The 22803-nt window shown below is 41.6% G+C and overlaps 1 protein-coding gene across 1 annotated transcript in view; it reads left to right on the forward strand.

Annotated features, from left to right (window-relative positions):
* NOX4 (NADPH oxidase 4) overlaps positions 1-22803 on the forward strand; it is a 267595-nt gene that overhangs the window by 177616 nt on the left and 67176 nt on the right. Inside the window, exon 13 of the mRNA XM_044286900.1 lies at positions 2873-2951. Within this exon, the coding sequence (XP_044142835.1) occupies positions 2873-2951 (79 nt within the window). The remainder of the gene's footprint in view (positions 1-2872; positions 2952-22803) is intronic.

Here is a 22803-nt window from a genome sequence, read left to right on the forward strand (position 1 = left end):
CTGTGAATGCACTCTATATGTATCTCGGCCGCTCTGGGAGCCCCCAGGAGTTGTGAGAATATGGCGCAAGCAGCCTCTGGTAAGCTTTCATGTAGGGTGCTTTCAGGAAGGCTACAAATACGGAGGTTATTCCTCCTGTTCCGATTCTCCTGGTCCTCAATAAGTGCATAGGCCGTGTCAAGAGAGGCCGCTATGGCTATGGTGTTATCACTCGCGGCTCTGATATAGCCCGTAATGGCCGCCTGGTTGCACTCCAGCGTTTCCACCCTCGTGCCAATATGTTTCAATATGCTGCAGAAACTGTCTGGAGATCGGGGCCGCGCTCTGCGGCGTGGGTCCCGCTGCCTGGTCTGCAGTGGCCTCTTCTTCCCCCTCCGACTCTCTACCCCATTCCTCTTGTTCCGGTGGCGCCATCTTGGGAATGGCCGGTGTGGCCACTGGAGGTTTCTTGTTGAGGAATTTCTCCATATCGGAGACACTGCGCTCAGGTTTGCCAGTGTCAGTCTTCTCTTTAGGTAGGCTCCTACCGATTTTGCCCATGCTTTGTGCCTTTAGACTGCTGATTTAGCCAGAATGCAGGATGGTGAGGAAAAGAGCTCTCCTACATGCTTCCGGCTCGGTCTGCAGCCAGGCTCCGCCCCCATAGTAGTTATATTCTTGTACATAGGAGCAGTATTATAGTAGTTATATTCTTGTACACAGGAGCAGTATTATAGTAGTTATATTCTTGTACATAGGAGCAGTATTATAGTAGTTATATTCTTGTACATAGGAGCTGTATTATAGTAGTTATATTCTTGTACATAGGAGGCAGTATTATAGTAGTTATATTCTTGTACATAGGAGCAGTATTATAGTAGTTATATTCTTGTACATAGGAGCAGTATTATAGTAGTTATATTCTTGTACATAGGAGGCAGTATTATAGTAGTTATATTCTTGTACATAGGAGCAGTATTATAGTAGTTATATTCTTGTACATAGGAGACAGTATTATAGTAGTTATATTCTTGTACATATGAGCAGTATCATAGTAGTTATATTCTTGTACATAGGGGCAGTATTATAGTACTTATATTCTTGTACATGGGGAGCAGTATTATAGTAGTTATATCCTTGTACATAGGGGCAGTATTATAGTAGTTATATTCTTGTACATAGGAGCTGTATTATAGTAGTTATATTCTTGTACATAGGAGCAGTATTATAGTAGTTATATTCTTGTACATAGGAGCAGTATTATAGTAGTTATATTCTTGTACATAGGAGGCAGTATTATAGTAGGTATATTCTTGTACATAGGAGCAGTATTATAGTAGTTGTATTCTTGTACATAGGAGCAGTATTATAGTAATTATATTCTTGTACATAGGAAGCAGTATTATAGTAGTTATATACTTGTACATAGGAGGCAGTATTATAGTAGTTATATTCTTGTACATAGGAGCAGTATTATAGTAGTTATATTCTTGTACATAGGAGGCAGTATTATAGTAGTTATATTCTTGTACATAGGAGCAGTATTATAGTAGTTATATTCTTGTACATAGGAGACAGTATTATAGTAGTTATATTCTTGTACATATGAGCAGTATCATAGTAGTTATATTCTTGTACATAGGGGCAGTATTATAGTACTTATATTCTTGTACATGGGGAGCAGTATTATAGTAGTTATATCCTTGTACATAGGGGCAGTATTATAGTAGTTATATTCTTGTACATAGGAGCTGTATTATAGTAGTTATATTCTTGTACATAGGAGCAGTATTATAGTAGTTATATTCTTGTACATAGGAGCAGTATTATAGTAGTTATATTCTTGTACATAGGAGGCAGTATTATAGTAGGTATATTCTTGTACATAGGAGCAGTATTATAGTAGTTGTATTCTTGTACATAGGAGCAGTATTATAGTAATTATATTCTTGTACATAGGAAGCAGTATTATAGTAGTTATATACTTGTACATAGGAGGCAGTATTATAGTAGTTATATTCTTGTACATAGGAGACAGTATTATAGTAGTTATATTCTTGTGCATAGGAGGCAGTATTATAGTAGTTATATTCTTGTACATAGGAGGCAGTATTATAGTAGTTATATTCTTGTACATAGGAGCAGTGTTATAGTAGTTATATTCTTGTACATAGGAGGCAGTATTATAGCAGTTATATTCTTGTACATAGGAGGCAGTATTATAGCAGTTATATTCTTGTACATAGGAGGCAGTATTATAGTAGTTATATTCTTGTACATAGGAGCAGTATTATAGTAGTTATATTCTTGTACATAGGAGCAGTATTATAGTAGTTATATTCCTGTACATAGGGGGCAGTATTATAGTAGTTATATTCTTGTACATAGGAGGCAGTATTATAGTAGTTATATTCTTGTACATAGGAGCAGTATTATAGTAGTTATATTCTTGTACGTAGGAGGCAGTATTATAGTAGTTATATTCTTGTACATAGGAGCAGTATTATAGTAGTTATATTCTTGTACATAGGAGACAGTATTATAGTAGTTATATTCTTGTACATAGGATACATTATTATATTAGTTATATTCTTGTACATACAGCAGGTGCAGAAATATAGAAGTTATATTCTTTTACCTAGAATGCAATATTATAGTAGGTATATTTTCTTAGATAGTGGCATTTTTATAGTATTTATATGATCAAATGTCTTTGTGTTACTATTTGTCACTATTATGACTGAATAAATGAAGTAAATATCTTTAAATGTATATTATAATTTTTTGGGTTGTGGGTGGTGACCCACACAGGCGCTTAGAAGTTATACACACTGAATGCAGATGTTGCTCCGGTTTATATCTTAGTTTTATTTTTTTCTTTCTTATTTGACAGAGAGATTACGCAGTCTACTTACACAGTGTGACCAAGGGACAGAAATAATTCCAATTTTTCAGCATAGGAAAAACCCAAAGTAAGTAGAATCAGAAGGAGATTGTTGTAATCCTTTACAATGAATGTTTGGTAATTTTGTTTTGCTTCTTTTGTAATGATTTACATCAGTTTTCCATCTCCATTCTTTTCTAAAGCTAAACTAGAAACGTCTGCTGTTTTTCCTTTACCAGAAAGCATACATTGTGGGGTCCTATATGACATTTCCACAGTTAAAGTGAACTTGCCATCTCTCATGGTTTTTCTGCTTTAGTAAATACTTGCATTCTCCATGAAATAACAATTCCGGAGCATATTTTATTACAGCTTTAATGTTGTGTGGTTTCTCTGGTATTTCTCAAATATTCATGAATTAATTACCGTAATAGCTGAGGGTTAAATGGGAGTGTCAGCGACAGTCTGCAACAACACCCCCCCAACTGGTAACACACACAGTTGGCAATTTTTTCAGAAATTTCTTGGAGAAATAACAGCGGAACAGAACATAGCAGATGCTTCAGAATTGTATATTATGTGAAATAGAAGTGTTTACTAAAACAAACGTGAACAGAGTCGACAGGTCCTACGGTATTTAAAGTGGTTCTGCAGGTAGCCCCAGAGGAGCCGTTGCAGAGAATGGGAGTGGTAGTGCCACTGATGAATTGTTGTTTCACAATCTACTCCCTCAGGCCTTTGCACCCAGGGGATCGGTGCTGCGGAAATGTAGTATTGAAGAAAGAGGCCAGAATTACTTATAAACTTGCTATCAGCTGATTTCAAGTGAAATGTTCTGGCACCAGTAAGGCAGGTTTTATGGCTACAATTTTAGCACTAGGGTAGTTCTGGCCTGCTAGTATTCTGGGTGATGGGTGTCTTTGCGGTAGTCCCTCATCGTACTGCTGTCTCTTTGATGCAGAATGTAACTGTTCACTCTGCTATCTTCTCAAGCATTCACTAGGGACATAATCAAGTTGCTCTCTCTGGAGATTCTGTAACAGGAGCAGGAGCTCAGCAGTGTGCTTCCTCTCCTCCACTTTTACCAAGAGGAAAGAACAGGGTGGTTAGCCATGTCAATCATTGACATCCATTCCTCAAAGTACCACTTCCACCAAAAGTTTTATTCTCTGACCTGTTAGAAAGGTGCATGATTGAACCTGTAGTGAGGGTAATATTCTTATCAGTGACTGTATTTGTGAGTTATAACTTCCCTTTTGATCCTCAGCTGTGTCATACGATCAACTCTCTGATCTCCAAGTGGCAGGGGACAAGAAGTCAGTTACTTCTCTATTCATTCCTCCATTCAATATGCAATATGTTTTTATTAGTTTTTAGACATCAAGCAGTGTACAGACATGCGGTAGATGTCATAAAAGTATGACTGATCGCATATCATAAAAGGCAAAACAAGAGAAAAACAGTATCATACATAAGGAGACAGCAACATAACTGTTCCTCATAAGGGCAACAAGTATACACTGAGTCAAGGATCAGGCCAAAGAAGCCAAAAACTTAGAGGCCTTCCATATCTGCCACTTACTCTCAAATTTAGGGTAGGAGTGTTTAGCTAGGGCCATTGTTCGTTTGTAGAGGAATGTTAAATTCACTCTGGCTATAACATCCGCAAGTGAGGGGATGCTAGCACTCTTCCAGCTGGAAGTGATAGCCAATTTGGTGGAAAGGAAGATATCAGGAATAACTAACTGACCTCTGAGGGGTATGCCATCTATACCAATGAACAGGAGGGCTAGTGCGGGAGAGGGAGGCAGGGTACTACCTAATAATTCTGAGGCTAGAGAGATCTCTTTCCACAGTGGTCTGAGGAGCGGACAGTCCCACAGGATGTGTAGGAGCATACCCCTTTGGCTGCAAGCTCTCCAACATAGATTCGTAACACCAGGAAACATGAAACTTCTCTGGGGTATAATACTATCTCAATGTCGTTTTCACAAAAGATTCCTAGTGGGTCACACATGTTATATTCTTAGACATAAATCGTAGAGCACTTTGCCAATGAGTTGCTGGGAATGTGGTGTTTAGTTCTCTTTCCCATGTGAGGAAGGGGGTAGATTTGACAAATGTGATTTTGTTGTTTAGCATTATGTACACTGGGCGAAGGGGAGTTGGAGAGACGGTAGGTTTGGACCACAATTCAAACAACTGTTTATTAGCTCGGATCTGTAGGGGGGAGGTGGAAAGGAGATGCCTGAACCTCAGATATTTATAAAAGTCTGAGTTTGGGATGTGGAAGGCATCATGGAGGTATTCAAAGGAGTGTATTTTCTTCCCTTGAAGCAGTTTGTGTACTAAGTCTACTCCATATTCCCTCCATATTCCCACACATAGAGGTCAGGGGTGAGGTAATCCAGAGTGTCCAAAAGAGCAATATCCGCTATTAGATAAACTGTATGTGAACATAACCCATGAAAATGAGACCAGTTGGTAATGGCAGTCGTTACAAAATAAGTCAAATCAGGACATATAAACGAAGGAGTTAAAGAGGCCAACAAAGGGCTCTAAGGTCTTTAGAGATCAGCACAGTGGAGTCCATGTGCACCCAATGCTTGTGGAGATCTTGTCCCAACCAGTTTTCCAATTGGGTAACTTGAGTCGCCAGATAATAGTCATATATATTTGGAATACCAAGTCCCCCCACGTGTTTTCTGATCTGGAGCAATTTAGTCGCTCTCCATGGTTTCCCTTTCCTCTATAAAAAGGCGTTCAACAGCTTGGTACAATTGTCGAAAAAGGATTTGGGAGGAATGATGGGGAGCATTCGGAATTAGTAAAGGAGCTTGGGGAGGGTGAACATTTGGAAGGAGGCCAATCGGTCTAACCACAATATTTCGAATTTGGCTAGATTGTCAAGCTCTTTTTCTAAGGATGCCAGGTGGGGTAGGTAGTTTGCCTTATATAGGAGAGCAACTGACGATGTCAGGTTTATACCTAAAAATTTTATTTGCAAGGGTTGCCAGTCTAAGTCAAGCTCATCTGATAGGCTCTCAACTCTTTTGGGGTCTAGGGTGATAGGCATGGAGTACTTGAATTGGACGGCACTCCTCTAGAGTCCTTTTTTGTACGGTGCTCAGTGGTAATTTGAAACCATATGTAGTAAAAGAGACCACGGCACTCGTTTTTTGTATATATGAAGATTATTTTATATTTTCAATTTTCATAATTTTCATTCCATGATATTATTTCATTTTTCATAATTTTTCATAATTTTTCATAATTTTTCATAATTTCATTATTTGTAAGCATCCAGGAATGCATAGACTTGGCCAACGTTTAACGTTTCGGTCCTTGTATGGGACCTTGATCACGGCCTGGAGTGAGATACAATATAATGTGTCAGAAAGCTTTATACGCGATTAAAGTAAATTGAAGTATAATTCATTACATTTATAATTCATAGTATAATTCATAGTATATATAACATGTCATGTTGTCTACTGGCGATTTGCTGATGTCGCAGAGGGTAACAGGTAAGCATACTATCATTTCAAACATAGTTCATACAGATATTCTCAATTATGGAGTTGCAACGTACAACATTAAATGGCAAGTATAAGGGAGAACATAGGAAGAGAACATAGGAAGAGGCAGAGGGAGTATGGCTGAAATCCACAGTAGGTGAAAAATAGTGATGTCTCTCACAAAAATTCATAATTGTCAAGGGCCACAGTAGGTAAAGTCCACAACATAATAGAGTATTGATATTTCTCACAAAAGTTCATAATTGTCAAGGGCAACAACAGGCAAAGTGATGCAGGGTAGCGGTGCTTCTATAGGATGGTGAGACCTGTAAGGTTTCAGAGGTTAAAGCGATTGTCATGAGGTTTAATAACATGCTGAAGTGTGAGCAAAATAGGCATGTAGGTATACATCAAATAGAAGAGAGGCCTCTGGTATAGTAATAGGTAAGGGTCTGGGTCACGTCCCATGGGGACATCTTAATAGAAGCTGCTGTGGAGAGAGTAAATGAGCATGTCGCTCAGTATTACCTTTGTCCGGGCTGCATAATGCCTGCGTGGGATGCGCTGGTCTGAGCGGCGCTCGTATCTCATTTAAATGGTGCCGCCGGTGTCATGCGCACGCCTCCGGCCCCGTCGCACGCATGACACCACCGCGCGCAGGCGGATGACGTCACTGCGGCGGCGCCGGCGCGCATGCGCACTCGGCCCGCTGAGCCCTGAGCTGGCAAGGAAGTGCTGGCATGGGTGATGCGATAGTAAGGCATGGAGGACTTAAGAATAGAGGCCCATTATGAATGGCTACATGCAGAATAAGCTGATAATAGAGATGCATAGAATGACCCAACCAGGATATATATGTTTTATGGTCACTAGACTATAGACATATAAATTAGACTAGTACAGTCATTCTATTTGATGTATACCTACATGCCTATTTTGCTCACACTTCAGCATGTTATTAAACCTCATGACAATCGCTTTAACCTCTGAAACCTTACAGGTCTCACCATCCTATAGAAGCACCGCTACCCTGCATCACTTTGCCTGTTGTTGCCCTTGACAATTATGAACTTTTGTGAGAAATATCAATACTCTATTATGTTGTGGACTTTACCTACTGTGGCCCTTGACAATTATGAATTTTTGTGAGAGACATCACTATTTTTCACCTACTGTGGATTTCAGCCATACTCCCTCTGCCTCTTCCTATGTTCTCTTCCTATGTTCTCCCTTATACTTGCCATTTAATGTTGTACGTTGCAACTCCATAATTGAGAATATCTGTATGAACTATGTTTGAAATGATAGTATGCTTACCTGTTACCCTCTGCGACATCAGCAAATCGCCAGTAGACAACATGACATGTTATATATACTATGAATTATACTATGAATTATAAATGTAATGAATTATACTTCAATTTACTTTAATCGCGTATAAAGCTTTCTGACACATTATATTGTATCTCACTCCAGGCCGTGATCAAGGTCCCATACAAGGACCGAAACGTTAAACGTTGGCCAAGTCTATGCATTCCTGGATGCTTACAAATAATGAAATTATGAAAAATTATGAAAAATTATGAAAAATTATGAAAAATGAAATAATATCATGGAATGAAAATTATGAAAATTGAAAATAAAAAATAATCTTCATATATACAAAAAACGAGTGCCGTGGTCTCTTTTACTACATAGGGTGATAGGCATAGCCTGGGATTTTGTAGTGTTTAGCTTGTAGTAGGACAATTGACCGAAGTCTGAGATGATGTCTAAAGCGGTACCTAAGGAGCTCTCTGGGTGAGTGAGTGTAAGAATCACATAATCAGCGTAAAGACTAATAGAATGTGTACGATCACCAATGGTAACACCTTGTATTTTATCATTTAGTCTAATGGCCTGGAGAAGGGGTTCCATAGATAAAATGAACATTAGGGGAGAAAAAGGGCAGCCCTGTCTGGTTCCATTTTTTATCAGGAAGTGCTCTGACAAGGCTCCATTGACCCATACTTTTGCGGACGGGCTGGAGTATAGGGCTTTGATTGAGGATAGGATGAGCCCCGAGAAACCCATTCGGGAAAGGACAGAGTAGGCGAACAACCAATTAATTCGGTTGAATGCCTTATCCGCATCTAATGTAACAAACACAGCTGGATTCCTCGTTCTTTGGAGGTGGGCTAGTATGTTAAGGACCCTTCTAGAGTTTTCCTGTATTTGTCGACCCTTGACAAAACCTACCTGGTCTTTGTTAACTAATAAGGGAATCAGTGGGGCTAGTCTGTTTGCTAAAGCTTTGGTGAAAATTTTGATGTTGGTGTTTAAAAGAGAGATCGGACGGTAATTTTTAGGGTCATCAGTGGGCTTATCGGGTTTGGGAATTGTAACAATAGTTGCTTCTAACGTCTCCCGTGGGAAGTCTCCGGTAGCCATTGCGGAGTGGAAAGTCCGGATCAGGTGGGACGAGGGTTGAGGAAAGAAAGCTTTATAGTAAATGTTAGATAGGCCATCTGGACCAGGGGCCTTATGGCCGGGGAGAGATTTAATGATGGATTCAATTTCCGGTATTGTAAAAAGGGCATTGATATCTTGTAATTGGGATTCAGAGATACTGACTAGACCTAAGGTATTTAGGAAGTTGGAAATGGCTTCTTGGGAGCGGGGGTTACTTTGTTTTGGGGTGCCAAATTGTACAATGACGCATAGAAATCACCAAAGGAATTTGCCATGTTTTGGTAAGGTAAGGTGTGGAATTTTTGTTGTCTTTGGGTCTGGGAAATTGAGTATTTATTTAGGGATTCCAGAGCTCTTATTTCTTTCAAAATATCATCTATCCTCTTCTCTCTTTTTTGCTTCTGCATCCCAATTTAATAAATATGCCTCTCATAAAGGGTTTGTGGTCACACCAGGGTGAAAAGGGCTCAGAAACAGACCCCTTATTGATCTGGAAGTATTCTATCAGGGCGGAGGACAATTCTGAGGAATACTTAGGGTGATCGTAAAAAGGATACCTGGTGTCAGGGGCATAAATAAAGACCATAGTGTAAGCCACATTGTTCACTGAGCCTACAATGATGATGAATCTGCCACCGGGGTCCACAACCAAGGCCCCCAAAGAAACGACTACTGTGTTCTTTACTACCACCAACACTCTCTGTTTCTTTGAGTAGTGAGATTGGAGGATAAGAGAGAATTGGGGGAATTTTATGGCTATTCGCCTTCAAGAGATGCGTTTCCGTGGCTCAAAAGATATCGCATTTTAACGCTTTAGCTTCCTCCCACATAATCGATCTCTTAAAGCAGGCATCCCCAAACTTCGGCCCTCCAGCTGTTGTAAAACTACAACTCCCACAATGCCCTGTTGTAGACCGATACCTGTAGGCTGTTCGGGCATGCTGGGAGTTGTAGTTTTGCAACAGCTGGAGTTTGAGGATGCCTGTCTTAAAGGGACTATTTAGTCCCTTAACATTCAGGGAAGCTATTGTAAGAACCATTGTAATGGATAAGGGAGGTTTAGAACAGCATACCTGGATTGGCAGGAGGGGGGAAAACTAATCCCACAAATCTGTGGCCAATTGAGCGGCGCCTCGTCTGAGACCCCGCTAGCAGATCCATCTTGAGCCCTTGAGGAAACCAACATAACCTACACAGAGATAACAATAGGAAAAAAAAAAAGTCAAACAAGGAAAAATAATGAGCAGTTTAGGACCTAAGGGAGGCCGCATTGTGCCCATATTTCTAAAATTTGCATAACTGGAACACAAATCCTCAACGGTTGGATTCACGCTTCACTGTCACCACCTGCCACTTGGAAGAGACATGTCGAGGCGGTGAGTCAGTGGTCACGTGGGGTCCGGCATAGAGATGTTTCAGGAGTGGAGAAGGCGCTATCCAGCTTCTAAGGAGCAAATAGCATGTAAAGTACATTGATGATGAATGAGTACTTTCGTCAGGAACCCCCAGCGGTAGTGGTAAAGGAGGTCGTTGAACGGCGCTGTTGCAAGGTAGAAGCTGAGAGGTCAGCAAACATTTTAACCCTATCATAAGGGGCTGGGAGGCTACTTCTCTTTCTGGTGGGCGGCGGCCATCATCAGTGATTCCGTAACATGGAAAAAGTGCACTCTGGCCAGAACATCTCAAGGTGTAGATTCTGATAGGTGTTTCGGGCGTGCCACTCTATGGACTCTATCTATAATAAGGTCATTTTCTAAGATATCAGAAATGAGGAGTTTCATGAAATAAAAAATTAAACCGGCGCCAAAACAGCCATTTTTTGGTTACCTTGCCTTGCAAAAATCGTAATATAGAGCAATTACAAATCAAATGTACCCCGAAATAGTACCAATAAAACTGGCACCTTATCCCCTAGGTCACTTTTTGGGAGTTTCTACTGTAAGGGTGCATCAGGGAGGCTTTAAATGGGACATGGCATCTAAAAGCCAGTACAGCAAAATCTGCCTTCCAAAAACCATATGGCGCTCATTTTCTTCTGCGCCCTGCCGTGTGCCCATACATCAGTTTACGACCACATGTGGGGTGTTTCTGTAAACCGCAGAATAAGGATAATAAATATTGAGTTTTGTTTGGCTGTTAACCCTCAGTTTGTTAAAGAAATATTTTTATTAAAATGTAAAATCTGCCAAAAAAGTGAAATTTAGAAATTTCATCTCCATTTTCCTTAAATTCTTGTGGAACACCTAAAGGGTTAACAAAGTTTGTAAAATCAGTTTTAAGTAACTTGAGGGGTGTAGTTTCTACAATGGGGTAATTTATCGGGGGTATCCACTATGTAAACCCCACAAAGTGACTTCAGACCTAAACTGGTCCTTAAAAAGTGAGTTTTGGAAATTTTCTTAAAAATTTTAATAATTGCTTCTAAACTTCTAAGCCTTCTAAGTCCCCAAAAAATAAAATGACATTTACAAAATAATGAAAACATAACATAGACATATTGGGAATGTTAAGTAATAAATATTTTTTGAGGTATCACATTCTGTTTTAAAAGCAGAGAAATAGAAATTTTTAAAATTGCAAACTATTCTAAATTTTTGGTAAATTTTGGATTTTTTCATAAATAAAGGTGAAATACATTGACTCAAATTTATGACTGTCATGAAGTACAATGTAGCACGAGAAAACAATCTCAGAATGGCTTGGATAAATAAAAGTGTTCCAAAACTATTACCACATAAAGTGACGCATTTGTAAATTTAGTAAATTTTAAAATTTTGACCTGGACACTGGAGCATCAATGACCCTTGGTTAATGAATGGGAACAAAACTGACGTGTTTTTTCTGGTATTGAGACCCTATGACGGATCTCAATACCAGAAAATAGAAACGCTAGTGTGAAAGTAGCCTTACAGAATGATCACTGGCATTGAGAATTTTTTTGGAAACCATTTTAGTGGGTCATATGATAATTTCTTCTCTATAAGGTGGATTAACATTCGCTCCTAATCTAGGGTTTACTATCGGCTTACAGGGATTGTCTGGTCTTGGACATTGGGGGTATATCACTATTCTTAGAACGTAGCCCGCAAAATGCAGGAAGGGTGCACCGCGCAAGCGCAGCCACGGCTCCATTTACTTCTATGGGGCTGACGGGAATAGCCAAACCAGCACTCTTCTATTTTCGGCACTCCTATAGAAATGAATGGAGGGCGGTCATGCATGTGCAATGTGCCCTCCCGCACTTTGTGGGCTCCGTTCTAAGGATAAGTGAGACTCTCAACTATCAAACATCATCCTAGCAAAATGCCCCCAATGTCCAACATGACACAAACCCTTTATAGAGGTATCAGCAGGAAGGTATGGAAAAGGGGACAGTAGGTGACAATAATACATAAAAAAAAATGATTAAAAAAATAGAAATTAGTGAGCGTAAGAAGTAGAGATAAGCAAATAAATTATAAAATGTGAAATCTTAGCACCAATTTTCCCAAAAGGTTTGATTTTAATCTGAATTTCCAGGCAATTGGGATGCTTTCAGTTCGGGTTGAATTTATTTGGCTGTGCATGAGCCAATTCAGTTGAATCTTATTTTAGGAAATTTGCTCATCTCTAGTAAGGATAGATGGCCTGACATAGTGGCCAAGGGCCTCATGATTTTGAAGGTAATACTTCAGTTTTACCCACAAAATCGAGCAGCCACTGGCTACCACATGTGGGTGAGTTTGGATGTTATCATGCTGTGGACCTACTGTATGCAATGCAAATCCATGGCAAGTTTGCTGCAGAATCCATGACAAATTCATACGTAACACATGGGGTTTTTGCAATGGATTTTGCAGCAAAAATGTGTCAAAATCCTTGATGGAAAATTCACCCCATGTGGCCTTACCCTTAAGGTTCATGAGAACAGTGTCTCCTAGCCTGAACTGATGTATAGGTTCTTACAGGTCCTTCTGTCAACCTCAAGCCCCATTACATTTCAGAATGGGGCCTAGAGAGCCAATGCTGTTTTAAATGTAAGGACTCTATGATGTCCTAGCTGCCTGTGATGATATATATATATATATATATATATATATGTATTATGCCTGGTTGTTGTGATTTAAAGTGATAATCCTTTTGGGTTTCCACCACAGTGGGACATCACACATGGTTTTTCTTGGTAATGAGAAATCAATATCTTCTCTAAGCAGAGATTCAGCTTCATTTCATTTCACCAAAGGCGTCATGTGTTGATATTGACTGTTTTCTTTTTTTTAAGGTTTTAGATTCATGAAATCCTGTATATTACAGAAATCCAACACCTATCACATGTCTGTGCTGTAGGCCTAAACCACCCTTCAATTATTTGATCTCCATGTAATCCCTTTCAGTTTCATTTATAATGCAATACTTCTGCTGATAGACATTCCCAGTACTGTAATCTACTTTTTCCATTACAGACTGATTAGATTTTCCTTGCTATGGTATGTGAAGCACATGATATAAAATATTGGGTGCACCATAGTTGGCTAGAACAGCACCCAGGGCATCCCCTCTCGTTTGATTGACAGTTCAGTGCCGGTAGTGATGAAGCAGGGAGAGCTAGGTGCACCAAGCAAAGCAGCAGGTAGTATTTAGTGTTAGGTTCCTGTCTTATAGAGATCGCCTTGACGTTTGGCAGACGGGCAGAAATAGTTTTGTACAAAATGTATTTGTCAAGAATCTAAAATTTACAAAATAAGCGTAGCATTAGCACCAGAATATTTTCTATAACTACGGCATTATTGTACGTTATTTGGTTTGCAGAGTGCTGTTGCTTTGTGGTTTTTTTCTTTGATGACCCGATAACCCAGAAAGGACGGTGATCGGTGGTGTGATTATACACCACCAATCACCATTCTGCGATCCTGTGAGGTGGCGATCACGCCACCTCTCAGGATCGCCTGCGATTAGTCCCCATGCGGCATGTGGGCGGAGCGCGGCAAGTTTGAATCTCCGCCGCTGCTCTCCTCCCTCATTCCGGTCCGTGGCATGGGGAAAGCAGCAGGAGATCGCGCTGCACACCGACTCGTGAGTTTTTGGTGCCTTCAGGCACCTTAGGAAGCAGGGACAGGCAGGGGCAGGCAGGTAGTGGGAGGTGTAGGCAGGGGTAGTTAGGGCAAGTTTAGAGTTAGATTAGGTAAAAAAAAAACTGTTAGCTGTGTGACCCTAGACCCCCCCCCCAGGGGTGCTGCAGCTTGCCCCCCCCCCCCCCACACACACACACACTTTTTTTTCTTTTTTCTTTGCATGTGCTATCTGTGGCCGGCACTCTTTGCGTCTGGCCACTGTTAGCGCATCGCCCACCCTGCCCCACAGCGCATTTGTATATATTTTTTCTTTTTTACACTTTTTTTTAAACTTTTTTTAGTTAGGGATCTTTTTTTATTTCTTTTTTTATAGCTATAGGGTAAGTGCGTGAACACCCGTGCCCCACACACACGCACGCCTAATAAAGATTTACACGCACACACACACACAGACACACACTCCCCTATGGCCCGCCGGACGTTCTCGGCCGAGGAGGCATATGCCCTCCTTGCCTCCGAGTCCGAGAGCCCCAGTGAGGATGAGGATGTCCCCACGTTCCTGTTGTCATCCGCATCCTCCTCATCATCAAGCGATGATGAGCCCCCAAGGCGGTGGAGACGCCGCCAGGCGGATCGAGGGGACCCCCATGCTAGGGACCCTGTGGCCCAGCCTAGTACAAGCAGCTCTGGGGCTCGTACTAGTTTTCCGACCCACCAGGTCAGTCCACCTGAGCCCCCTGCAGGTGGACTTGTCTGGTGTACCCCAGAGAACTTTGAGCCCGCAATTCCTGATTTTGTTGGTGAATCAGGAATCCAGATTTACACAGTGGGCTTCACTGAATACGACTTTTTCAGTCTTTTTTTCAGTGAGGAACTGGTAAATCTGATGGTGGAGCAGACGAACCTGTACGCCCAACAGTTCGTCGCTCAACACCTGGGCTCGTTTTTGGCTAGGCCCGGTGGCTGGACCCCGGTCAGTGCAGCCGAGATGAGGACGTTTTGGGGCCTCGTGCTGCATATGGGCCTAGTCAAAAAGCCCAGTGTCAGGCTGTACTGGAGTGGGGACGTCCTCTACCAGACCCCACTCTACAGTATGGCCATGACACGTTCCCGATTTGAGGCCATCCGGAAATGCCTGCATTATGCAGATAATGCAGCATGTCCCCCCAAGGTGATCCTGCCTATGACCGCCTGTACAAAATCAGGCCGGTCATCGATCACTTCGGGGCCAAATTCATGGAGGCCTACGTACCTGGAAGGGAGGTCGCGGTTAATGAGTCTCAATTGCGTTCAAGGGTAGACTCATTTTCCGCCAGTATGTTCCCTCAAAGCGGGCGAGGTATGGCGTGAAGCTGTACAAACTTTGTGAGAGTAACTCAGGGTACACTTACAAGTTTCGTGTGTACGTGGGGCGAGATTCCCGTATTCAACCCCCAGAATGTCCCCCCACTCTGGGTGTTAGCGGGAAACTTGTGTGGGACCTTATGCACCCACTGCTAGATAAGGGTTACCACCTATACGTGGGTAACTTTTATACTAGTATCCCCTTGTTCCAGTCCCTTGCTGCCAGATCCACGTTCTCTTATGGGACCGTGCGGAAAAATCAGCACGGCCTCCCTGCCTACCCCCTCCAGGTACCTATCCCCAGGGGTGAGACCCGTGCCCTTACCAGTGGAAACCTGCTACTTTTCAGATATAAGGACAGGAGGGATGTCCTTGTACTGTCCTCAATTCACGGTAACAGCATCACCCCTGTCCCTGTGCGAGGTACCGCGGCAACGGTCCTCAAGCCCGATTGTATCGTCGACTACAATCGGTATATGGGAGGAGTTGATCTCTTTGATCAAGTCCTCAAGCTATATAACGCCATGCGCAAAACCAAGGCATGGTACAAAAAAGTTGCGGTCTACTTGGTGCAGTTTGCTATGTACAACTCTTTTGTACTGTTCCAGAGCGCAGGCAACACAGGGACATTCTTCCAGTTCTATGAAGCAGTCCTCAAGACCCTGATCTTTTCTGACTGGGAAAGAGCAGGTGGGAGTACCTCGGGAATTGGAGGCGCCAGGATCGTCCCTGGCCAACACTTTCCAGGTGTGGTCCCCCATACTGGAAAGAAGGGACGAACCCCCCAAAAATGCAGTGTGTCGCAGGAGGGGGATGCGGAAGGACACCACTACTCAATGTGACACGTGCCCCGATCATCCGGGCCTCTGCGTTACTGGTTGCTTCAGGGAATTCCACACTTCCATGGAGTTCTAAATTTATAATCCCCCGCCTGACTATTTAAAAAAATTATGGTTCTCAGACTTGTAGAACTAAAAAAAAATTTAAGTAGACTTACTAGGTAGAGCAGCGTCGGTAATAATCTCCTCTGTAAATATACCCCTAACCCCCTAGATCAAGCATCCTCAAACTGCGGCCCTCCAGCTGTTGCAAAACTACAACTCCCAGCATGCCCGAACAGCCTACAGGTATCAGCCTACAGTGGGGCATTGTGGGAGTTGTAGTTTTACAACAGCTGGAGGGCCGCAGTTTGAGGATGCCTGCCCTAGATTAACACGGTAAAACAAAAAAAAACATAACAAAAAGTGTAATAGCAAGTGATCAAAAAGTCATATAGCCCCCAAAATAGTGCCAATAAAACTTTCCCCTCATCCTGCAAAAAATGAGCCCCTACCTAATACAATCGGCTAAAAAACCAAAACAAATGACTCTTAGTAGTCTATAGAGATACATCAAATTTATTTTTTGTATCCAAAAAGATAATATAGTCTAAAACCTAAATAATTTTTAAAAATTTGACTTATTAGGTATCGTCGCGCCCGTAATAATCTCCTCTGTAAAAATACCCCATGACCCAACCCCCCAGATTAACACGGCCCAAAAAAAAACTCAAAAATTTTGCCAAAACAGCTATTTTTGGCACTTTTCCATTTCAATCCGTCGTTTCTGGTAAAAACCAAGGGTTAATAGCCAAACAAAACTTAATATTTATTACCCTGTGACTGCAGTATACAGAAACACCACATTTGTGGTCGTAAACTGCTGTTCCAGTAAAAGGGAGGTGCAAAAGGAAAGGACCGACATGGTTTCTGGAAGGCAGATTTTGATTACCTTTTTTATTGACACCATGTCCCTTTAGAAGCCCCCCTGATGCCCCCCTAGAGTAGAAACTCCCTAAAAGTGACCCCATCTAAGAAACTACACCCCTTAAGGTATTCAAAACTGATTTTACAAACTTTATTAACCCTTTAGGTGTTCCTCAACAGTTTATGGCAAATGGAGATGAAATTTCAGAATTTCAAATTTTGGTAACCTTACCTCACAAAAATGTAATATAGAGCAACCAAAAAACATATCTACCCTAAAAATAGTCCCCCAAAATAGTCCCCCACTTTTAGGGAGTTTCTACTCCAGGGGTGCATCAGGGGGTCTTGAAATTGGACACGGTGTAAATAAACCGGTCCATAAAAATCAGCCCACCAAAATCCACACGGCACTCTTTTCACTCTACACCCCGCCGTGTGGCCGTACAGTAGTGTACGACCACATATGGGGTGTTTTCTGTAAACGGCAGAGTCAGGGCAATAAAGATACAGTCTTGTTTGACTGTTAACCCTTGCTTTGTTAGTGGAAAAATGGGTTAAAATGGAAACATTTGCAAAAAAATGAAATTCCGAAATTTCATCCCCATTTGCCAATAACTCTTGTGGAGCACCTAAAGGGTTAACATAGTTTGTGAGACCAGTTTTGAATACCTTGAGGGATGTAGTTTCTAAAATGGGGTCATTTTTGGGTGGTTTCTATTATGTAAGCCTCACAAAGTGACTTCAAACCTGAACTGGTCCCTAAAAAAATGGGTTTTTGAAAATTTCGGAAAATTTCCAAGATTTGCTTCTAAACTTCTAAGCCTTGTAACGTCCCCAAAAAATAAAATAGCATTCCCCAAATGATCCAAACAGGAAGTAGACATATGGGGTATGTAAATTAATAACTTTTTTGGGAGTTATTACTATGTATTGTAGACGTAGAGAAATTGAAAGTTAGAAATTTGCTAATTTTTCCAAAATGTTGGTAAATTTGGTATTTTTTTATAAATAAAAATGCATTTTTTTTACTCAATTTTAACAGTGTTATGAAGTACAATATGTTACGAAAAAACTATCTCAGAATGTCCTGGCTAAGTAAAAGCGTTTTAAAGTTATCACCACATAAAGTGACACTGGTCAGATTTGCAAAAAATGGCCTGGTCCTTAAGGTGAAATAAGGCTGTGTCCTGAAGGGGTTAAACAGTATGTTTTTTCGCACTGTGCAATTTATAGCTTCCCTACAGATGGGTCCATATGGGCATTTGCTCTCAAAAACTTAGCTAGAGCAGGGGTCAGCCATCTCCAGCACCTCATCTGTTGGGAAACTACAAATCCTAGCTCTATTCACTTCTCTGGGAATTCTGAGAACAGCCAAGGAAGTGCACATGCTGGGAGTTGTAGTTTCACCACACCTGGAGTGCTGATCCCTGGCCTAGAGTATACTTTAAAGGGGTCATATAGAATCAATGAAGCATAGCTGCTTACTTCCAGAAACGGCGCTACCCTTGACCATGTGGTATTGCATCTCAGCCCCGTAACATCATCGGAACTGAGCTCCAATGCTAGACTCAACCATTCTACGGTGTGGTGCTGTTTTCATACTTATAACATTTTAGTTTGAACTCTCCCAAGCCCATCAAGACCACCCACTTATGGCCAGGGTTTACATTAGTCCTGCCCAATGCTCAGCTTGGAACTGTCTCTGAAAATATAATTTCTAATTTGCAAAGTCTGCTAATTTTGGGACAGTTGACAACTAGGTGTTTCTGGAAGACAGTGGCTATTGTTTTTCTAATCTTATACCACTTTTAAAGGGGTTTCCAGGAGTTTAATATTGATGGCTTATCCCCAGGATAGATCATCAATATATGATTGGTGGGAATTGTGTACCTCCACCAATCAGTAAAGAGGCTGTAGCGCCTCAGTGAGCACTGTGGCCTCCACATAGCTTACCAAACACTTGAAAGAAACTGAGCTGCACATAGGCCATGTAACCAATGAACGTGACATCACTGGCCAAGGATGAGGTCGCACACTGGACTCTTCAAACAGCTAATCGGAGGGAGTTTTGGGTGTGTCGTACCTCCACCGATCAAATATTTATGACCTATCCAGAGGATAGACCATAAATATTGAACTCACGGAAAGCCCTTGTAAATGTTATACAAATTTCCCAAAGCTATGCAGTCATTTCTGCTGAAATAGATGAATCAATAGTTTCGGTTTCACTTCATTAGCTTACATTAGACTCATGCTTTCCATGAAGAAAAATCTCCATTACAATGGGAATACTGAGATTTATTTTTTAATTTTGGTTCGTCTACAAGCTTGTCTTGTTCTCTAATGACCTAGATCCACAGAGAAGCGGTTGTGACGGATTCTAACAGTTCAGATTTATCTGAAATATGGAAAGTGATTTTTATAATCTGTATCTGTATCGCTCAACCCACCAAACTACCCTCAGGCACCAGACCCGTGAAGAATTTAAACTTGTCTATGCGTATTATAGTATTCATTCAAGGACACTGGAAGACATCCAGAATCTGCTGCTCCTTATTTAACCACCTCAGAGTGCCACAACTGAAATGAATGGACAAATAAAAAAATAATTAATTCCTAAAACTAAAGCAATATAAATATTTGTATCGTATGAAAAATGTAAAGGGAGCATGCCATCTCCAAAATCAGTTTCAAAGTAAGCATACCGCCATGTAGGGGAGGTGTCCCGAAACATAACCATACCATTCTTGTGAAAATCCAATCCACTAATCCTGAGAAATGCTTCTTTTTTTTAATGCAAACATGGCTTTCAGTGCACTGTGGGCGGGTCCACTTTGTTCAGTGCACCTGCCTTCCCCTGCATGATACCCACCAGTTATGAAATCTCAGGGACTGTCAATAAAACAAGAAGCAGAGGCCTAGTCAGAATTACTGGCAGAATGATGGTGCATGAAACGGAATGGTTCACCTAAAATTAAGCATTTCTCAAGATTAGATAACCAGATTCTCACAAGAAAGGTATGGTAATGTTTTGAGGCACCTACCCTACATGGTGGTATGCTTACTTTGAAACCAAGTTTGGAGGTGACAGCCTCCCACTGATAATGGGAATCAACCACCTGCACCCCCACCTATCAAGAAATTGGGGTCTCTTGTTGAACCACCCACACCACCATCTATCAAGAAAAAGGGGCCCCTTGCTCAACCTTTTTTTTTGTAGCTGTCAGAGAGTCGGGGAAACAGCCAACCAACTCTTAGATTGGTTGTTTCTGATGGTGGAAACCACCACAGTTCTCCAAGCTGAGGGGGCTGGTGGTGGCCTGGTCCAGGGGTTTACTCAATGGTCATGCAAGTGCACCTTCTCTCTATTAACATTTATTGGAATTATGGAAACAAGATTCAGCTTGTAGAACTGTGGACAGAAGATCTCCTTTCTCCGACCTCCCGAACCCCACCTACCAGCCAGCGAGTTAGTAGTAGACTCTGCTCTTCAAAATTTGTTTTAAGATTCTTCGAAGTTGAATTTACAAGGAGAGTTTTTGTCTTTGTCTTTGATCCATTAAATAAGTAATCCGGCATCCGAGGTGAAGATGGCAGACATTTTTTTTTCTCCAATCTGTAACCACTTACAGCAGGCATAGATATGATTTTCTGTCTCTCAGTGAAAAGTACACCAAGTATATGAAGAGACATTCAAATTATAGTAAATATGCTGCAAACTGCATCATCTCTTTTTTAATAAGGCCTCTTTGACATCTACGTTATGTTCTCCGTCAGGCTGTTCTGGCAAAAAAACAGCTTACCGGAACTCTCTGGATCAGGTCACTGCAATGTCCACTGGCCCCGAATACGGCCAGTGGACATTGCAGTAAAAACATGGTGTGCATCGTTTTTTGTCTGGCCAAATCCCGTCTGGAACTTCGCTGGATCCCATTATAGTCAATAGGGAGCTTTGGCAGGCTGTTCTCTGCCGGAACAGCCTTCCGCAGACTGGTAACGCTGGTGTGACTCTAGCCTAAGCCAGAGTAAGAGAGTTCAGTCTTAGTAAATATGGGCCAATATTCATAAAACCTAAGAAGATCTATGATACATGTGTGCTAAGATTGACTTATGTTTGCCATAGCAAAAAAGTTGCCACTTGCAGTAAGTTTATTAATATTTGCACGTACATGAATACATTTCACAATTTTGAACTCTGACAGCAAGAAAGGTACAGAACATCTACGATAGCAATGAACGTCAATAGATTAGCACCAAAATGTAAAATGCGTCCAATGTCATTGCCTCCTGTTCCACGTAATATATGTGCGGTGTACACTGCTTAAAGGAATTATCCAGATTAGGTACATCTGAGATAATAGAGGGGAGTCTTCATCCATTGACTACAGAGAGCATAGCTTGTTCCAGAGGATCTGTCCTGTCCTTGATTACCCAAACAACCCATTGATGTAAATGAACACTGTGCAATGCTTCATTTCTCCTGTGGTGGCGCTGCAGGGATATTCAGCACTTACTGTCAGGTTTCCCCACAGTTTGCAGCTGATTGCTGGACACTTTGTGATCTGGTGATTCTTCTAAAATATAGGGATTATACAACGTGAAGAACCCTTGGGCAAGCACTAGTAAAATCTAAAAATGCATGTGTCTTGCATGTTCCAAGATGTTTTTATCATGCACGTGTCTTACATGACAGGCTCCTTTAACCAAATGCACTTGATACAGTACAGTAGGATGGAGCTATAGATGACAACAGAACGCTGAGAATAAGCCATATTGACAAGTGTAGGAGGACTTGCTGTCATTTATACTATGTTGCTTAGTAACCTGCTACTTGGACAGTTTTCTTCTTAATATTACTTTGACTATTTTTATCATTCTCTCTTAGGAATGTATTTTAAAAGTTTGGCTGCAATTTACATATACCATATGCCCACTGATGTAGCTTTATATCAGGACTGTTCATATGGTTGATGAGAAGAGCCGTATGGAGATGTAGGTTGACATGCCAACAAGATGGAGACGCCATGATTTCAGATGACTGTGATGAGCATTCTACCAGTGGTGCCAATTAGTGTTGAGTGAACTTGAACTGTAAAGTTTGGGTCCGTACCGAACTTTAAAATTCTGGGTACCCGGACCCGAACTTTGCCGAAAAAGTTTGGGTTCGAGTTCGGGCATTTGATAAAGCTTTTTGAAAAACTGCAGGGCAGCCAATCAACAAGCTTTTAAGCTGTGGGCAGTTAGAAGCCATCACAGCCATGCCTACTAATGGCATGGCTGTGATTGGCCGGTGCATCATGTGACCCAGCCTCTATAAAAGCTGGACCACGTGTAGCACCGCCCATCCGCTCTGAGTAGTGCAGGGACAGGAGGCAGGCAGCTGAAGTGAGGGAGAGTGTTAGGAATCTGGCTATTTGTTTTGTGGGTGACCTACAGTATAATGATTTTTTGTGGGTGCAATACACCAGCTTTGCACCCCTGACACAGAAATATAATAGTTAATCTGTCTGTTGGTTCGGTCGTTGACATATTCCAATTTTTTCTGTGACGTACACCTGCACTGCATACGTGACAGGAAAATTAATATAGTTAATGTTTCAGGATGTGGAAATGGGAAGACCACCGCAGCACGTCTCTGATGATGACGAAACACAGGTGCAAACTGCTGCAGCTTTCTTCAGTGTGCAGACCAGCAAGGAGGGCAGGGTTGAAGAGTGGGTGGAGGATGATGTGGAGGACGATGAGGTCCTAGACCCCACATAGAATCAAGGTCATGCGAGTGACGTGTGCAGTTCAGAGGAAGAAGTGGTGGTCACACAGCGCCAGCAAAA

This window comes from Bufo gargarizans, chromosome 3 (genome assembly GCF_014858855.1).
Source record: "Bufo gargarizans isolate SCDJY-AF-19 chromosome 3, ASM1485885v1, whole genome shotgun sequence".
NCBI classification, from domain to species: Eukaryota; Metazoa; Chordata; class Amphibia; order Anura; family Bufonidae; genus Bufo; species Bufo gargarizans.